The 16,325-nt window shown below is 39.5% G+C and overlaps 1 protein-coding gene across 2 annotated transcripts in view; it reads right to left on the bottom strand.

The window, feature by feature from the left end:
* The window catches only part of LOC115421252 (alpha-1,6-mannosylglycoprotein 6-beta-N-acetylglucosaminyltransferase B-like), a 162,854-nt gene that overhangs the window by 99,057 nt on the left and 47,472 nt on the right, over nt 1-16,325 (bottom strand). For both annotated transcript variants that reach the window (XM_030137056.1, XM_030137051.1), the window contains exons 3-4: nt 12,976-13,126; nt 3,535-3,644 (exon numbers count right to left, since the gene is read on the bottom strand). In XM_030137056.1, coding sequence (XP_029992916.1) covers nt 3,535-3,644; nt 12,976-13,126 — 261 coding nt within the window. The remainder of the gene's footprint in view (nt 1-3,534; nt 3,645-12,975; nt 13,127-16,325) is intronic.

The raw sequence follows: 16,325 nt of genomic DNA on the forward strand, positions 1-16,325 counted from the left end.
ATGTTTCCAGTCATTCATGTATTTCAGATTTTTGTAGATGTAAATATTATCATAATTTAATTTTACTATTTTCACCGTTATTATTTTACTGGTCCAGCCCACTTGAGATCATATTAGGCTGAATGTGGCCCCTGAACTAAAATGAGTTTGACACCCCTGCTCTAATGCATAGGTCATACAATAAAACAAATGGCCATTGAGTGACATCAGTGACACTGAGTAAAAACCAAGAAAACGTTCCACCTTACATTTACACTGTTAACTAAATGTTACTTGCTCTACCCTTTTATTAACTTGAACTGATGAAATGGCAGTTAAAGGCTTTGACATACTACAAAGCCAATCTGTTCAATTTGGACAGCTCATGCCTCGCCTCTGCAATTAAATGAGCTTGTTTATTTGCATATAGAGCGGAGAAGTGAGATCCAATCACAAATGATCACTCTTGATGCACACTGATGCCAGTTGTGAAGGGATGCAGAGCTGTCCCCTTTTGACTAGATCAAGACAAACACTTGATAAAGCCAGGCCTGAGCAGGACCTAAATGACACACTGACAAATGCTTTTTATAAGTGAAGTATAGGTTGCATCCTCTGGTTTTAACCACTATCACTGCTGCTTCATTAGTCTGTAGGCTCAGAGGCTTAGTTCACTAAAGCCAGTCGAACATAATGTGAATATTTATTCTCCACTGAAGATAATGATTCCAGCAGCAATGTGCCGGGTGTAACATTATCTATCAGCTCATTGGGCAGCATGTGGTGCATGTTAAAACCCCTTTACAATTTTGATTTTAATTCTTTTAATCGATTAATGAATTAATCACATATTGACTGCAGGATGCTGACCCACTCTTCAAAGAGCTCGGTTACAGTATCACTCCGTCCTTCCTCGTTCGCCTCTACACCTTCTATGGGAATACACTTTCTCCCTTAACATCATCATTTCCAGTGTATGCCATATGTGCTGTCACTGCCCATAAATTCCAGCTTTGCAACATCGCACCATATCTGCTCTACTGCAGTGCACACTGTTCACTAGACCTGACAAAGCTGCACAGCCTGTCTCCCCCTGCTGCCAACCATCCTAGGGTTACGCTAGCAAGTATGACTGCTCACTTAGGCTGCACTCACTGCATTAATTGCTCCACTGGCTTAGTTAACTGACTCTCTGCTGCTGATGTGAGAAAAAGAAAGGAAGGGAGTGACAGATTGAGGAAGAGAGACTTGGAGTGATATCATCCAAGAAGTGGACTAATTTAGCTTCAGTTTCATTGTTTTTCTGTCTTTCAACTGCTACCCTAACCTCTCTTCGATCCATCTTTCTCTCTCTGGACTAACAAATTTGCCTTCTCTCCAGATTCCGTCTGTTTCCATTTGCCTAATGAAAAAGAGACATTTCTCCACATAAGTCTTCCCCAGAGTTTCTCTCCATCGACTATAAACACAAGCACACATACACAGACACACACATTGGCCACAAATATGATTACAATTACAAGCACTATAGAAACAATTGGAAATGCGGTCAACTAACTGGATAAAAACTTGACTTCTGTCTGTGTGAGAAAAAACATAAAAGCCAAGTATTCATGCTTAAGGGGAGGGAAATTCTGTTCACGTCCTCTGTCTCTTTCTCCTGTTGTTTTCCCCAGCACATGCCTGACCACAAGATAAATAAACCACCACTGAGCCGTATGATAATAAAATCTGCCGGCAGTGTTTCAATTCATCTGTGATTAGAGAAAGCAGCAGTGTTTTCATTCTGCCGTGTGTCGTTGTCCCTGCAGATGCAGTAGGGGAAACAAAAGGAGATGTAATGCTCATTTATTCTCATGTAAAGAGCCAGGCAATTACCCTCAAGAGAAAAAGAGAGATAGGACAATAAGGAGGAAGAAATGATCATAATGGTGGTTATAGTGCATGCATTTTGTGTACGTGCGGGCACAGACCTGTCACAAGCTCAGTATTATTTAATTTTTGATTAAAATGTGCATGAGTGAGTCTACAATAATCAGCAGGTTTGGATGAAGGTAATTAAACAAAACTGAGACACACAGCAATGACCACAGAACTAAGCCTGTACAAAAGCCTTTCCCTGACGACCTCATTTCTTTCCGCAAAGATGAGCAAAACCATATTTATCTGTCCTGTTACTTAACTTTTCTAAAAAAAAAAAAAATACAAGAAATAAAAAAAACCTGTGCGCAGGTAGCTATGAAGTCACAGATGGAAAATGGCCAGACGTTCACTGCGTCCTTGACTTCTTCAGTTAGTTTGGTAATTTAATTCCATGTTTTAATATTGTTGTTGTCAAGAATGATTTGTGTCAATGCACCTGTGTGTTTGTGTTTCACGCTTGCATTTCAGTCACTATTCTCTTGTAAGTGTCAGAAGCAGGTATTTAAATGATTTGAAGAACATTGTAAACTCTAAAGCAAGTAAAATAAAAAGACTGTGTCACATATATAATCTTATTTAATTTTTATCATTTCTATTTTTACACCTCAAGCTTCTTTATTTTGATTTTTTTTAATTTTATTTTATTTTATTTTTTACTTCTATTTCTATCTATATACTGAAAATGTAAAATATTTTGTGAAATCTGTTTATTTTTTTTTATCCTATTTTGATGTACTATTGTGTATACTTAGTGTTCAATTGTTCATTGTTCAATAAATAAGTAAGAAAACTGCACCAAAAAAAAGTATCAGAAGCAACTGAAACTTGGCTCCAACACATGACTCCAGCTGTGCCTAAATTTATATGGAGTTACATTTGAGGGAAAATTGCTTTTTTCTTTAATACATTTTGCCATTGTTTAACACTACACCTACTACATGTACATTAGGGCTGGACCTCAGTGTTTGATTATTCCTTGTTCAGTTTTCAATTATAATACTATTACATTCATATCAATTTTAATCTTACATGCAAACAATACGCGTAGTCACAAACCGGGCAATTTCAAACACACTGGCTTCACAGTTGATGCAGCTGTTCCACATATTATCCTCAACCAGCATTTCTTTAAAATGACACTCATTTTAGCATATTGATCTATGTTCTGTTTTATCATCTTTAGCATTCATTTTATCCTGTTATGTATTATTTCTTTATATATGTTGGATTGGTCATGCTGTGATACCGTGAGAGTGACTGAGCTAAATACTAATCTGTGAATGAACAAAGATAGGTGTATCAGTAACCACATAGATACTGCACTCTGTGTGAATGAGTGAATATATAATAATTTATGACTAGTGCTGTTAAAGTAATTTATTTACCATTATAGTATTATTACAATCCTTCCAACCCTAACCTCCAGCAATTTTGAGTTTTCGCTGTTAACTGCTGCCGCTAGTAGAGCACTGGAGGCCTAAAAATGGTCCTAACATACCCTAGATATGTTGGTTTCACATAGATCAATACTTCACATAACAGAACGATCAGGAATCAAACAATCGGCATGTAAATATCATTAAAAATAAATAAATATAGACAGTATATAAATGGAAAAAGCAGTTACTGTACCTCTTCCCTGCACAATGCTGTTTTGCAGTATTTGCTCCACTCTGATGGCCATATTGGAGACATTCTGGGCTATAGCTTGGATTCTCTCCACCAGACCGGCTGGTTGGAACCTGCACACAAAACAACAACAACAATACACAAGCACACATATAAATAAAGAAGATTGGAGAATGCAGAGATAATTACATGTGACAGTGGCAGGGTGGCAGGTATCTTCACAATATGATACGAAAGTACAGTGGAGGAAAATAATAGTAAAAGAAATATTACTGGTCTCCCACACACCATCACACACCTGGAGCTCCATTCCTCCTCTCCTAGTGCCCCCCCCGCCCCCCCTTCACTTCATACCCAGCCTACTTGAATTCTAGTGTCTCCTCTAGATCTCTTCTTCAATTCTCTCATATTTGTTGTGTCTGATTGTTGTTTTTACTTCTTTTCCTCTTTCTCCTTTTTCCTTCTTGCCTCCCTTTCTCGAAGCCCCCCCCCATTTTACATCTCAACAGATGTAGAAGTGTTAGTCGGAGATGCAAATTGGTAGACACTTGGTTGGAGCGTGAAATAGAAAAAGACTGGTGCTGTTAATACCACTTCCTCTGTAGGGTGATAGACTTCCCATTCATGTAAGTTGTGTGTGTGTGCGTGTTGTGGCATGTGCATGCACTTTTTCGTTACAGTAGTTCTGCATAATTCTAACACATCTAACTGCATGGCTGCACACCATGCACAGCTAACAATGCATACCCACACATGCTCACACTGCTGTGCCCATTACATCCATTTAAATCACTTGATTTTAGTTAGTTTTGTGTATATGACTGTGCGGAATGTGTGTGTTTGTACGCCTCCCTGTCTCGCTGTGTAATCAGCAGATGGTATTACCCTCATTAAAGTTTGGCGCTCAACTGCAGCATAATAACAGATCATACATTATGATGAGCACAATTATTGATTATGTGTGTGTGTGTGTGTGTGTGTGTGTGTCTATACATGGCGTGAACTATAAGGTTGCCTACCAAAATAAATGGCTCTGACAGCTGCATAAAAATGAACCTAAGAAAATGTTCCAGTCTTGGGACAAAGGGAATATGTTAGATAAGTGCATTTGCTGCTTTACAAAGTGTAAACAAAGTAGAAGGCAGCCATCAAAGTCACATGTAGTCTCTGTGCTGCAATTTCAGCTTTGTAAGTGTCAGTTGGAGGCATCGCTAAGTGTGTTTGTGTCATCTTTAATATGTTCTCTACAACTGAAGAACCATTACTCTCTGGTCCATGTATATTTCAGGGGTGACAGTTGTCTTTCAACAGTGGCAGAAATGGAATATGTTAGGTGTAGTTGTTTTTAAGAACTTTTTAAGACCTTTATGAAAGCAATTTAAGGCCAGACTTAGGTAAATACAGGATAGTATTGGTCGATGGTGGGTGTTTGCTGGTCACTTACATATAACTCTATTACTTTGATAGCTACAGTTTGTTTCTCTCTCAAAATACAACAGGTTCATAAGAAGAAGAAGAATCTTTATTTTTTCAGTAGGTTCACATGCACCACACTGAAATTTGTCCTCTACCCATCATCATGCATACATGCATCACAAACTACATACTAGGAGCAGAGGGCTCGCCATATTTTATTTTATTCTAGAAAAATAAAATACAATAATAAAAACAACAACAACAACAACAACATTCAAACAAGTAGCATCATTGTGCAGGAGAGGATAGAAGCCAAAAAAGGCTTATGTGAATACCTCCCCAGAAATAAACAATACACAAATAACAATTCATCTTTCAAGTATCATCTGAGAAGGCACTATTTAAATATCTGAGCAGGTCCTGTATGGAGGGTGTGTATGTTATTTTCTTTGATGAATGTAACTCATGAATGTAATAACTAATCCAGTATTTTTCTAAAGATGTTTTATGTTTTTAATGATTTTAATAATGGTTATTATTTTTAGATTCGCAGTGTTAATAATGTGAATTGTGATTGTCAAGCATATCATATATTGTTATGTTCTGTGTTTTGTGTCATCCTCCTGTGTGGACCCCAAGAAGATTAGCTTGTCAATTTGGTGGCAGCTAATGGGGATCCTTTTAAACATTAAACAGGAAGAACAAAAAAAAAAAAAAAAAAAGAATTAAAAATACAATATAACTGAAATAATAATCTAAAATAAAAACAACAGAAATACAAATCAAACTACAAATCATCAAATACAAATCAAATGATATACAGTCTTACATATTTTTCATAAATTAGAGTCCTTTTCAGACGCTTTTTAAATAATGATAAAGATGTTGATTGAAGTTCAGGTTGTAGATTATTCCAAAGATGTGGTCCACGATATTTTAGAAAATACTGATTGACAGAAGTTTGGTATATCAGGCACTTGGAGAGCTAAGGGTACATCAGCCAACAACTCTCTGCCTGTCAAAGGAATTGAACCAGCAACCCATTGGTCAAAAGTCAACTCTCCAGCCATCTAGGCCATGGCTGCCCATTATCCTCTCTTTAAATGTGTCGATATTATATTAAGGATATTAAAGTCTAAAATTCAGATTATTTAATTCTGAGGCCCCTGATGTTTTAGAAGAAGACCGGTTATCTCGGTTTTACTGTTATTAGGGTTTCGTAGTGTTTCAAATGACATTCATCTCACCTGCTAAAAGACATCATAAGAATGGTCTCCACAGCGTAAATAAACCTTTCCAAACATTCAGAGCATGACAGTTATCTCAGTGACAGCAAATAGCAGAACTAATCATCATTTTACTCCATTCTGTGCAAGTGAGACAAATACAGCAAATGTTAGTGAACATTATTAGCTTGTATTGTTTTATAATGAGAACCACCATTATATTAGGTGATAAAATTATACTAAAGCATTAGTATTATCACAGTGAGTGTCACACAAAGGTTCACAGTGACAGCAGATTACTGCCACCACCATACCTGTTCTTTAAACAGTGAGATTGTTTGGGCAGCAGGACAAAACCATTGCTTGGTAAGCTGTGTAACCCCTTTTGCTGTAAAACTCTCTTTGGGGGACTGGTCTGTGACTGTGCACTTAGACCGCGATAATACACGACCTTCTAATCTCACCTCTAATGTCTGTTTCAATTTATCCCCAGAGATGAACGGAAAGAAATCGGAGTGAAACTAGACAGAAAGTCTATAGCAAAGAAATAGATGAAAGACTGAGGAAGAAAGGGAGAGGGAAAGGAAAAAATAAGATACAACACAGATGTAGAGTTGGGGAAAAAATGGCACAGAGGTAGGCAGAAAATGAAGAGAAGGAGATCAGCTATTCCAACAGACCAAGAGTAGCAGGGGAATGTCTGTTAAGAAAGAGGATAAAATAAAGATGTCCTCTGTGCCTTTGTGTGGAAGCCAACAAAACAGCTCGAGTGAAACATTAAACGATGATTATGATCAAAGAATACAAGGATATACATATTTGATGGCCCACTGTTGGTTGCTACTCGCAATGAAGCCTCCTCTCTTTTGATGAATGTAGACAGCTGGCTCTGCTACAAATGAGGGAAACAAAACACAAATGAATATGAGCAAAGAGAAGACAAAATGTGAAGAAAGTGTACAGGGAGAAGAAAGAACAAGAGGAAACCCACTGATGGATGCCAAGAAGAAGTAGAACGCAAGAAGGAACTGACAGGGAAGTGGTAAGAGAAAATCAATGCTAACTAGTTTTCCAGGATACTAATAAAAATGTGCTTTCACAATATAGTGTTTTCTTTCTCGCTCTGTCTCTTTCTAATGAGGTCATCCTCTTAAGGGAAGTGGACAGTTCTGGCAGCATCCCATCAACTAAAGCTGTCCAGGGCAGAACTGCATGTGACAAACTGTCAGAATGGGTGTTTGGCTGACCACCATGTTATGGTGTTAAAATATCACTCATGCAATGCTTACTCTGCTGTTTACCTATGTACGTATGTATCTATCTATGTGTGTATTAGGGCTGCACAATTTTGGCCAAAAATAAAATCCCAATTTTTTCCCTCTCAAAAAACGATTTTTGATTTTTGGGTGAAATTACAAAAGACAACAGAAGTCGGCATGTCATTTTTGTGAGCAGCCCACAATGCAAGGCACTGCTCCCTACCTCAAATCTGTGATGGTATCATGGAATCCCTGAAAAGTCTATGATGGGCCCACACAAGTTATACCAATGTAAGTCAGTGACAAGCATCAGTCATGCATGCGTGGACCATGTAAAATGAGTGATCCCCATGTAGTTATATTTAAATTGGGGGATCCGTGTGTGGAGGAGACCGACCCAGGACACACTGGAGGGATCATATCTCTGGGCTGGCCTGGGAATGCTTCGGGATTCCCCCTAAGCTAGTGGATGTGGCTGGGGAGAGGGCTGTCTGGGCTACTCTGCTGAGGCTGCTGCCCCCGCGACCCGAATCCGGATTGGAAGAAGACTATATGGTATGGATCTGTGCGTGGACAATGTAAGATAAGTGATCCCCATGCAGTTATATTTGAATTGGGATCCGTGCGTGGACCACAGTTTACATTGGTATCACTACTGTGGGCCCATCACAGATTTAAGATCCTTGGTCATTACATAGACTTCTGTGAAAGACCGCTCTCACAGTTAGGAGAAGAAGCCTACGGCAGCCCAGAGGCACATGGCCTGGAGACATGAGAGAGGTGAAATCGATTTGACAATCCCCCTTTTTTAAAAAAAAATCATCCTTATTAAAAATCAATCAATCAGTCAACATTTATTTATGTGGCACTTTACAACAACATGAAGAAGACCAAAGTGCTTTACATCTAAAAGCATGATTAAATAATAAGATAGAAACAGGTTAGTCAAGTACCATTAAAAAAAAAAAAAAAATCCAATTTCAATTTAAAATCCATCCATCTAGCTCTAGTATGTATGTTAGTATGCATCTATCTATCTTTGCTTTTACAAAAACAATGTCAGGATAGAAGTTGTTTTGGTGGAACATTAGGCAGCACATCACAGTATTAAACTGATTAAATACATACAAAGGAAAACAACACATAAAAATATGTCTTGATCAGAACATTTTTAGGGTGTAGTTGCAGCTCAGAAATCATTGTTTTCAGGTAGCGAGAGGGACTCCGAAAGCAGTAACGCACAGTTAGTGGAAAGAAAAAGAATGAAAATCCTGCAAATGAACAATGTAAATATGCACCTTTATTTAATCAGAGTACCCTCAGTGAGACAGACTGTGATTCCTGTATTTTCTCAGTCTACACACATGTCAACAGTCACAGATTTAAAGATCATGTATTTGCGGAATTTGTTTCAATATTATATTTGCATTTTTATCACATTTTCAGCATTCCACTAGGGTTTTTACTATGCAAAAGGGGAGTGTGCATCAAAAACAGATGAATGGAAATGCACCTATTGTTGATTCTCCAACAATTCCAGTCATGTATGTATAAACTTTCTGAACCGAGACTGAATGAAACAGAAGTAGATGCCCTTTCTCTGAATTGCCTGTACCCCCTGTGGCTTACAATCTCCAGCAAAGCTATGACATTGACTTGAGTGCTGTGAAAAAGATGTCCTCCTGGGATAAAGGTGGCTACTGACAGAGCTTAAGGGAAGAGAAATGGGTAAAACCAAACCAGAGCACAGATCTTCAGGTAACCTATGCCTGAGGGGAGGCTTACCAATCTCCCCTCTCATCTGCTGCACAGTAGAATGCACTGAATCAACTCTGCATCAGTTTTTCCCTCCTTCGTCTCCCTTTCTCATTTTCTCAGGCTCGTTGCTGTCCCTTTCCTTCCTTCCCTCCCTCATTATTTTCCCTCAGTTTTCTGCTCTAACGAGTGGCTGCCCTGTGGGCGAATTGCAGGCGGGGGCCTCAGACATCAAGTCCCATTCGCCGCTACACGGGAGTGTGTCAGCACCAATGAAGCTCACACTGAGATGAGACTCCTGCCCAGTGTGTATGTGCAAGTGTGTGTCTTTAGGTGAATGTGTGCTTGACTGGCCTGGATTTTGGGATGTGTTTTTATAAAGCTCTCTCTTCCCATTTGTTCCTCTCCCCACTGGCAAAAATGACACTTTACCATGTCACTCATAACCTACTACAGTACTGTTCTCATTCACACACACTCCCTGTGTGTTGGAGAGGTGGTATGAAAACAAGTGGAAAAAGAGACAAGGGAGAAACAAAATGTTCAATCCCCACCACCCCATCGGCAGCACTTCTAGTTTTCAAGGGTTTGGGTAATACACAGGAGAAGTGACTTGCTGGAATATTATACAATTATTCTAACATTATAGTAACATATATTGTATATTAAACCTTGTTTGTTGCCAGTGTTATCAAAAATTATTGTGACAAATCTGACATAGAATAGTCATGAAGCTTTTGTACACATTGGTTCTTTCAGTCAAGTTCTGCCCATTGTCATTTCTCCCCAGCACTGATATCAGATCAACATAAAAATGCACAATAGTTGCTGCTTGATTAGTTTTCATGCTCTATGCACAGGCCATGGAAATAACTGTGCTGTCAATTACAAATCCTTGTTTACACAACATTCTATTGACATTGTGAGAAATGAAATGTTTGTCTAAAACCATGAAATAAAAGTAAAATATTCACACATTTTCACATTTTTTTTTTCAAGACTATTTGTGAAGATATTAATATTTATCTGCTTTTTTTTCCCGTACCAGTACCCATGACTGCTTCAGTACATTTGTATTTTCTACTACCACTTCTTTCAGACAACTGGTCTGAAAACGCTCCATTTGCAGGGCTAGATGACCACTAGACCTTGATCCCCACAAAACAGATGGGACACCCCTCTGAAAACAGAAGGGTAAGGCCAAGTGGGGGGACCTGGGATTGGGCCAAGACACAGAGAGATGCACTCCAGGCAGCAAGAGAGAAGAAAGAAACAAGTGATGGAATGAAAATCACTGAACTGAAGAGAGACTTCAGTGAGGCTGTGCCGGTTGTGACTGTGCGTGTGCGTGTGTGTGTGTGTGTGTGTGTGTGTGTGTGCGCGCACGCACATGTGTGGCCATTAATCCTTCAGGCTATGTGCTCAGGGGTCTGTGCCCTGGTCTTATGCCCAGACTGGTTTTAACAAGAGTTACCTCATATGAACTAAACACACACACACACACACACACACACACACACACACACATACTTACACACAAAAACTTGCTTGTTAAACTCATATTATTCTCCCTCATTAGCAGGAGTCTTTACAGGAGCATCATCAGGAGACATGCTTCTGTGTATGTGTGCAGGTGCCCACTAGTCAATATCTGTTTCATTCTGCTTCCTGAATCAAAACGTTCACTCCAGCTGCAAGAGCTGATTCTCTCCAAGGATCCACTCAGTCAAAACCAAACAATGTTGTTCTGAAACCAAAAAAAAGTATTTTTTTGGCATGCTCAGATTAGACCAGAATGACTTTTTAAAGAACTCCTCTAAGCGAACTTTGATTTGTGTGTCTCTTAAACCACTGAACATGCAGGTAGTTTCACTTGGTTTACTAAGTGCTATTTAATGTTTTCTGCAGAGAGTTCAAGATTAACTCCTTAAAAAAATATGTTTTTTTGTGATTTTCAGGGTAAAATGGTTGCAATGTGTATAAGGTGAGGATTGTTTTTGAGAGCTCACCTGGCCTAAGTGGCAGCTGCTGAAGATTAAGTCTGGTTTCTCCATTGGTGCTTTTTTCACGGTGCCACCCTAATATAATGGTGTTTGTACAACATACATATAATTTTTATCCTCATAAACCCAACACTGCTCATAAAACATCCACAAGTAATATGTAAAATGGGAAAATTAACAATCTTAATTAAACTAAACTAGCTTAATCAAGACTAGGTCTCACAGATTTAAGGAGCTGCCTGTTTTGTTTTTTTTTTAATCATCATTGGGTCACACCTTCTTTCAAATTTCAGATTTGCACAGTAGCTTTTGCATAATCCTGCTAACAAGCAGACTCATGGTATGAAACTATAAAAACAATAAAGCTGGCTATCAATTCATAAACCAGGGGTCTGATGACATTTATGTTGTAACCATGGAGATTGTTTCCATCACCAACTACCGTCTCACTTAATGTGAAATCCACATTAAAGAATAATGAAAATATGTTATGCATATATAATGCAATTATTAACTTGTCATTGCACTATGGGAAATTATCATCATTGTTTTACTTGGACGTACGTCATGTTCAGAGACCATAAAGAGCAACTGCAGATTCAGACTATTAATAAATATCTTAACCAAGCTGAAGTCTGATGAGTCCAGCTTCTTTCAAAACAATAATTAGAAATTGATTCCTGTTACAATGACACACGTATGTAGCTTCAGTCCCAGTTCCTGACACCAGACAGAGTTACACCGCCATCAGAGAACCACCCCCCAGTCCTAGACAGGGACCAAAACAGCTTCCTCCACATAAACAGCCCATTACTAGACATTGATTGCAGTTAACACCAATGCCGGCCCGCATTAATCGTTCCATCCTTCCGCTCCGTTGCCTCAGCACAGATCTGAACCTGAGTGCTCATCCAGGATCATTTAACAAGGTTCGAGGAAGTGAGGGGATTTCTGTCAGTGTGTATCACATCAGTCCTGCTGCACTGAGCTTAGTCAGGCTGTCTGAAAATGAAAGGATGTGGACTAAAGAAAACATTAGGCAGAAAAGACAAATTGGTTGTTTTCGTACAAACTGAGCAAAAAAAGAAGCAGTTTGATAAAAGCAACAGCAGTAGCAAGGTCATATGAGACCTGTCTGTTTACAGCAGCGATTTAGCTGTAATAGGCTGCAATTTCCACAAGCGACCGTAAGAGCCAACAAATTGAGGGAAGACAGAGGTGAAGTCTATCATAGTGACAGAGAGGTGATGTATAGCATGAGAGAAAACGGAGGATTAGATTTGTAAATACAGTGATGCCAAAATAGTATTTTACATCTGTATGCCATAGTTAGGTAAAGAGGGATTGTCCCCCCACCAAAACAAACATCTACTTACACATAACTGAGGAACAAGACAGAATAAAACAACTGATAAGGCTTCAGATACTGTGACAGATTCATCATTAATGATTCATTAAAAGCTGATTTGACACACATACTAATTTAGTAATTTGGTTTGAAATCACTGAGGGTAGTTTTTTGTACTTTTTTACTGGATGAAGGAACATTATGTAACACATTATGCCTAAATTAGTGTTGCTACAGAATGCACACCCTCCACTGTACATGGACTATTAAGTTTGACACTAAAATTTCACAGAACCCTCAATTCATGGCTCTTTTGGTTGTTAATTTACTTTCTCACTTGATATAAATGTCATGGGGATTGGACAGTAGGTGGCTGTCATTACCTGTTAGAACTGACTAATAGTAGGAATGGCAGAATGGAGGAAGTATTTGTGTACCTGTTGATTGCAGAGCTGAGCTCATCTAGGCGCCGTGCGTCGGTGGTGGAGGTGTTATCCAGTTTGGACAGCGTGTCCATCCTCTTCAGAATCACTTCTAGCATGTCACTGATCTTCCTCAGTACACCACGTGACTCCACACCTCCCAGCACTGTGGAGGGACAGACCAGAGATGAATGAAATGCTGGACAGTGTAGGATGTGAACATGCTGAACATCTTGTACATAATTAATAAAGCTGGCAGCTGCTTTGACACACCAAACCAAAGTTGAGTTTGGCAGCATTCTTATTTTAGAGAACTGTCTGAATACTCTTTATTGCAGTAGAAATCTAAAGCAAATAGCTGTGTCACATAACACTTAAGTCCTGATTGGATTTGAGAATGACACATCCCTTTTGTGCTTCTTCTGGATGCTCATCAGTGCTTTTCAAGCTAAAAGGTAGAGGGCTGCATTTGTTCTCCCATGTCTAACACTGACTGGAATCACATTAGAGAAATAACTTCACAGCCAGCATGGACTGAGGGAAGGAACACAGTAACCAGTGATTAATGAGACTAAAAAGGTGATTTTGAAGTGCATTAGTGTGTAAATACAATGTTTTTCAACCAGTCTGCTTTAACATTTACTATGTTTGCTTCAGGTTGATGTAAGGCCATGTCCTCTAACTGTATCGAACTACAACATCCATTCTCATTCTAAGGAAGCTAACCCGTTAAACCCCACCTCTTCACTTAAACCAGTGAATTATCATATCATCTCTAAGTCCAAAAGCCAACAGTTTGATTATCTCAGTCTTTAACCTGTATATCTACTACTTGATCTCTCATTTCCTCTGCCTACACTTTACCCAATGCTCTAGTCTGATCTGTGATATATTGGCTTCTGTTCAGGCCAGACAACCAGACACTCTGGAGTCTGGATGTCTGAATATGGGCTTATTTCTATATCCTTTGATACCCTTTGATATGAGCTGAGACGTCCACCAAGACTATGACTTACCAAGAGCCAGAAACTAATTATGCCAAGGCTCTCAGTGTTTCTATCTTTCTTTTTTCAATCTATGTCTATGTGATACTCAATTCATTTATTTATTACTTCCCAAAGGGGATGGATTTTGGTAGATAGTAAAGGTTGCCCATCTTGGTAGACGTTTGTGGTGAGAGAATGAATAAACCAGCGATGAGAGTGAAAAAAGTATTACACATGAATTGACAATGAAGGAGAGAAATAGAATATGGTCTGGAGTGAATAAAAGGTATGCAAGACCTCATTAGGATAATTACAGCACCGGTGCCAAGGTCTGAGTATATAAGAACTCAGTCATAATGGCCCAGAACAGGGAAGGTGACTGAGGTGCAGACACAGAGGGAAAGCTTTCTCATTAATGTCTTCGCAGAACTAAGATCATTTTTAAGTGCTCATAGAAAAAGTAACTCAGAAATAATCTCAGAATTTCAATGAGAGAGACCTACTAGAGGAAACTGTCAGGATCCTAGTGTCTTTTCTTGTGTTCCCCCTCCCTTTTGTGGGCGTGTGTCTTGTTTGTTCTTTCCCTGTTTTGTGTGTGTGTGTGTGTTGTCAGGAGCTGGGTGGAGCTGCAGTTTGCCTCTCACCCACATACCTACGCACCATCAGCCATCTTCAATCAAACCACCTGCCTACAATCAGCCACTTCCACTCTCCTCAGTATTTAAGCCTGGTGGACTGCACCACTCATTGCCAGATTGTCTGCTTACCTCAGTGGTAGATTTTGAACTTTGGCTCTATAGTTTTGCTTTGCTACTTTTCTGTTTTGTTGCTAATCCTGTTTGCGTTCTTTTCTCCCACTTCCTGTTTTTGCCTGCATCCCCCCCAGACTCAGTAGCCACCTTCGTCCTGCTCCAGCTCATGCTCATTTCTCAGCACAATCATTAAAGATGTTTGTCATTTTACAAGTTTTTTTTTATTGTCCTTTTGTCTGCATCGTGGGTCCATCTCTCACCTAACCTCGAAAGAAATATGAAATGAGATATGGTCAGAGGGATGGAAATCTCAAAGTTGCACAACAAACTCACTAACCTAGAAGGGTTTTTGTTAGAAAATGGTAAATGGACTGCACTTATGTAGCGCATTTTCTACACCCTTCATGGTGCCCAAAGTGCTTTACGTTCACCCATTCCTGCACACATTCATACACCACTGGGCGACTGCTGCCATGCAAGGTGCTGCCAGGCCCTACTGGGAGCAATGTAGGGTTCAGTGTCTTGTCTAAGGACACTTCGACAGTCGGAGCCAGGATTTTAACTGCCAACCTATCAGTCACTGGACAATGGGCTCTACCAACTGAGCCAGTCACCCAGGAAAAGGCTGGTCCACTTCTTTATAACACCTGTACAAAAATCTAATTTTTTTGGTGTTCAGTTTTGTTGCTGGATGGAGTGCAGATCACTTAGGGCAGATCAAACACACATATTCTGGTCCTGTCCTGGTATTGTTGGCTTTTGGGGAAATATGATCAAATTGATGTATTCCACTTTTGGTGCCCACTTTTGCCGCGTTTCCACGACATGGAACCGGCTCGGCTCAGCTCAACTCAGGTACCGGGTCCTATTCCTGGAGACCGTTTCCATTACAGGATACTACCGACTTTAGAGTACCTGGACGTCATAGCGATGCGGCATGTTACTTCTGTGTCCTCAGAGAGTTGCTGATAAACTCGCTCATTGCGTGTTGTCTCGTAAGGCTCATGCTGAATTTTTACGTCTGAACCTCCTCGACAAACCATGGTGTAGTTTTGCAGGCTGTCATCATGTGGATTAACCTACCGCTATATTTACTGTAAACTTCCACATCAGTTTTTTGTAAAACGGCGGGTCACAGAGACGACTCTCTGACCAATCAGTGGTCTGCACTGTTTACACATCTTGTTTTAGTATCTGTTCCCCAGTCTTGGAACCTCGGCAGAGGTGATACCAAAAAACTAGTACCGGGTACCAGATTCCAGGTCCTTCTTTGTAATGGAAACGCAAAAAGGCCGAGTTGAGTTGAGTCAAGTCAAGCCGGTACCACATAGTGGAAACGCAGCATATGATATGTCATTGACTACTTTTGTTCTTTAGCATTCCCCCAGAGGAATTACGTAAAAGTGACAAATATCTGTTTAAAGGCAAAAAAGCCATCACCAAATATTGGCTAAAACAAAAAGATCCTTCCTCAGTCTCCCTGATGAAAAAAACTGTCAATCACATCCATCTTATGGAAATGATGACCTACAATGTCTGCCTACAACAACACAAGGGTGTAAAATATTGGGAAAAATGGGACTTGTTGATTCAATCTTTGGACAGTAGACAGTATGGAAATGTCTGA

The sequence above is a fragment of the Sphaeramia orbicularis genome, chromosome 1, assembly GCF_902148855.1.
Source record: "Sphaeramia orbicularis chromosome 1, fSphaOr1.1, whole genome shotgun sequence".
Classification (NCBI taxonomy): domain Eukaryota; kingdom Metazoa; phylum Chordata; class Actinopteri; order Kurtiformes; family Apogonidae; genus Sphaeramia; species Sphaeramia orbicularis.